We start from the raw sequence: 1,552 nt of genomic DNA, 5'->3' as shown, positions 1-1,552 counted from the left end.
CCCCGCGGGGCAGCCCGGCGGGGGAGGGGAGCCGAGCGCCACCACCGCGCTCCCCCGCGCACGCGCGCCGGTCCCCCGCCCCCTCCCGGGCGGGGAGCCCCGCTGACGTCAGCCGGGCCATGTGCTCGGCGCCCGCGTGGAGGCGGGCGGGGGAGCCGGTGAGGGAGCGAGGGCGGAGCCGCGGAGGGGAGGCGGGGCGCGCAGGAAGCCGGCGCAGCGTCCGTCGCCCGCCCTCCTCTGGGCCTTGCTTCCCTCCCCCATACCTGAATGTACCGCAGCGCCGTGCGCAACACGCTCAGATTCGATGTCTTCTTGTCATCCACGTTGGGGATGTTGCGCTTCAGGGTCTCAAAGCACTCCTTCAGATGGGCCCTCCTGGGGAGAGGAAGCAGCGCCGGTCAGCCAGACGCCAGGGGGCCAGGGGCGGGAGGGAAGGCCTAAGGAGAGCTTGGGGACCACGGACGGACCGTCCCGGTAGCTCGCGGGGCGGGCCCAGAGTCACAAGCTCACACACACACACCTGTTCTTCTCCAGCTTGTTGTGGACTTCTCTGGTTCCGATTCTGAAATCCAGACAGACAGGGGGCTCAGGGAGGAGGGCCCAATTAGGCGGCCTTCCCAACCCCTGCCCCCCCTCCCCAAATGCCACAGGCTTTTTGTCCCTGACATTGTCTCTCTAGAGAAGCAGCGATGAGAGCTGTTCAGTTGTTCGACCTGTGTCGTGGGGCATACACCCCCTGGAGGGCACATGTAGGCTCATAATTCACAGCCCCTTTACCTTCCGTCACATCCATGCACCTGTGAAGGGTTCCTGGGATAGCCAGTGGACCCCGGCCCTTACCCAAGAGCCCCATAATCCAATACCCCGTCCAAAGGCCTCGAAATGCCATTAGCCTCAACCTTGGAGGGCGTCAGAAAACACAGAAGCCTGAGAACAACAGAGGGCAATGACCATTCCCCACTCCCCAGGGTGAGGACATATCCAAATATAGGAAGGCGCTTCTGGGCTGGGGAGGCAGGGCCGCGGCTCTGCCAGGCTAGCTTGGGAGGGTACTTTCTCTCTTGCACACCGCTCAGGCTGTGGGCCGTTGGTTCTCCTTTCCATCCCACCAGCCCCTGTGCCACACCTCACTCACCCCCCAGGCCTCTTCTTCTGTTCGCTGGATTTGACTTCTTCAGCAGGTGCCAGCTTCAGGGTCCCAAGAGTGGATGGGGGTGGCTGCTGGGGGGCCAGCTGGGGCTGGACTCCAGGGTGTGGGGCAATGGTCAGGATGGGTGTGGGGAGGGGCTGCAAAGGCTTGGGGCTGCCAGTGGGTGGAACGGTGGCCTTGGAGTCCGGCAGTAGAGGAGCAGGAGTGGGCCCCTGCGGCCTGGTGGGAAGGGGGGCCGACTCCTTAATGCTGAGTCCAGGGCCGCTAACCAGAGCCGGCTGGCGAGGTGCCAGGGGCAGAGGTGGGGGCGGGGGCAGAGGCTGAGGGGAGCTGGTCACTACAGGAATAGGGATGACAGTCAGTGGGGTGGGGGTGGCCAGCGGGGGCGGGGGTGCCGGCGGG

At 65.6% G+C, this 1,552-nt stretch overlaps 1 protein-coding gene across 1 annotated transcript in view; it reads right to left on the bottom strand.

Annotated features, from left to right (window-relative positions):
- MNT (MAX network transcriptional repressor) overlaps positions 1 to 1,552 on the bottom strand; it is a 15,139-nt gene that overhangs the window by 7,798 nt on the left and 5,789 nt on the right. The window contains exons 3-5 of the mRNA XM_007454193.1: positions 1,136 to 1,552; positions 521 to 562; positions 264 to 375 (exon numbers count right to left, since the gene is read on the bottom strand). The exon at positions 1,136 to 1,552 is cut by the window's right edge and continues 39 nt beyond it. Of these exons, the coding sequence (XP_007454255.1) occupies positions 264 to 375; positions 521 to 562; positions 1,136 to 1,552 (571 nt within the window). The remainder of the gene's footprint in view (positions 1 to 263; positions 376 to 520; positions 563 to 1,135) is intronic.

Source organism: Lipotes vexillifer, unplaced genomic scaffold (genome assembly GCF_000442215.2).
Source record: "Lipotes vexillifer unplaced genomic scaffold, Lipotes_vexillifer_v1.1 scaffold680, whole genome shotgun sequence".
Lineage (NCBI taxonomy): Eukaryota > Metazoa > Chordata > Mammalia > Artiodactyla > Lipotidae > Lipotes > Lipotes vexillifer.
The sequence above is the reverse complement of the archived record's forward strand: the minus strand, read 5'-3'. Positions and strand labels throughout refer to the sequence as shown.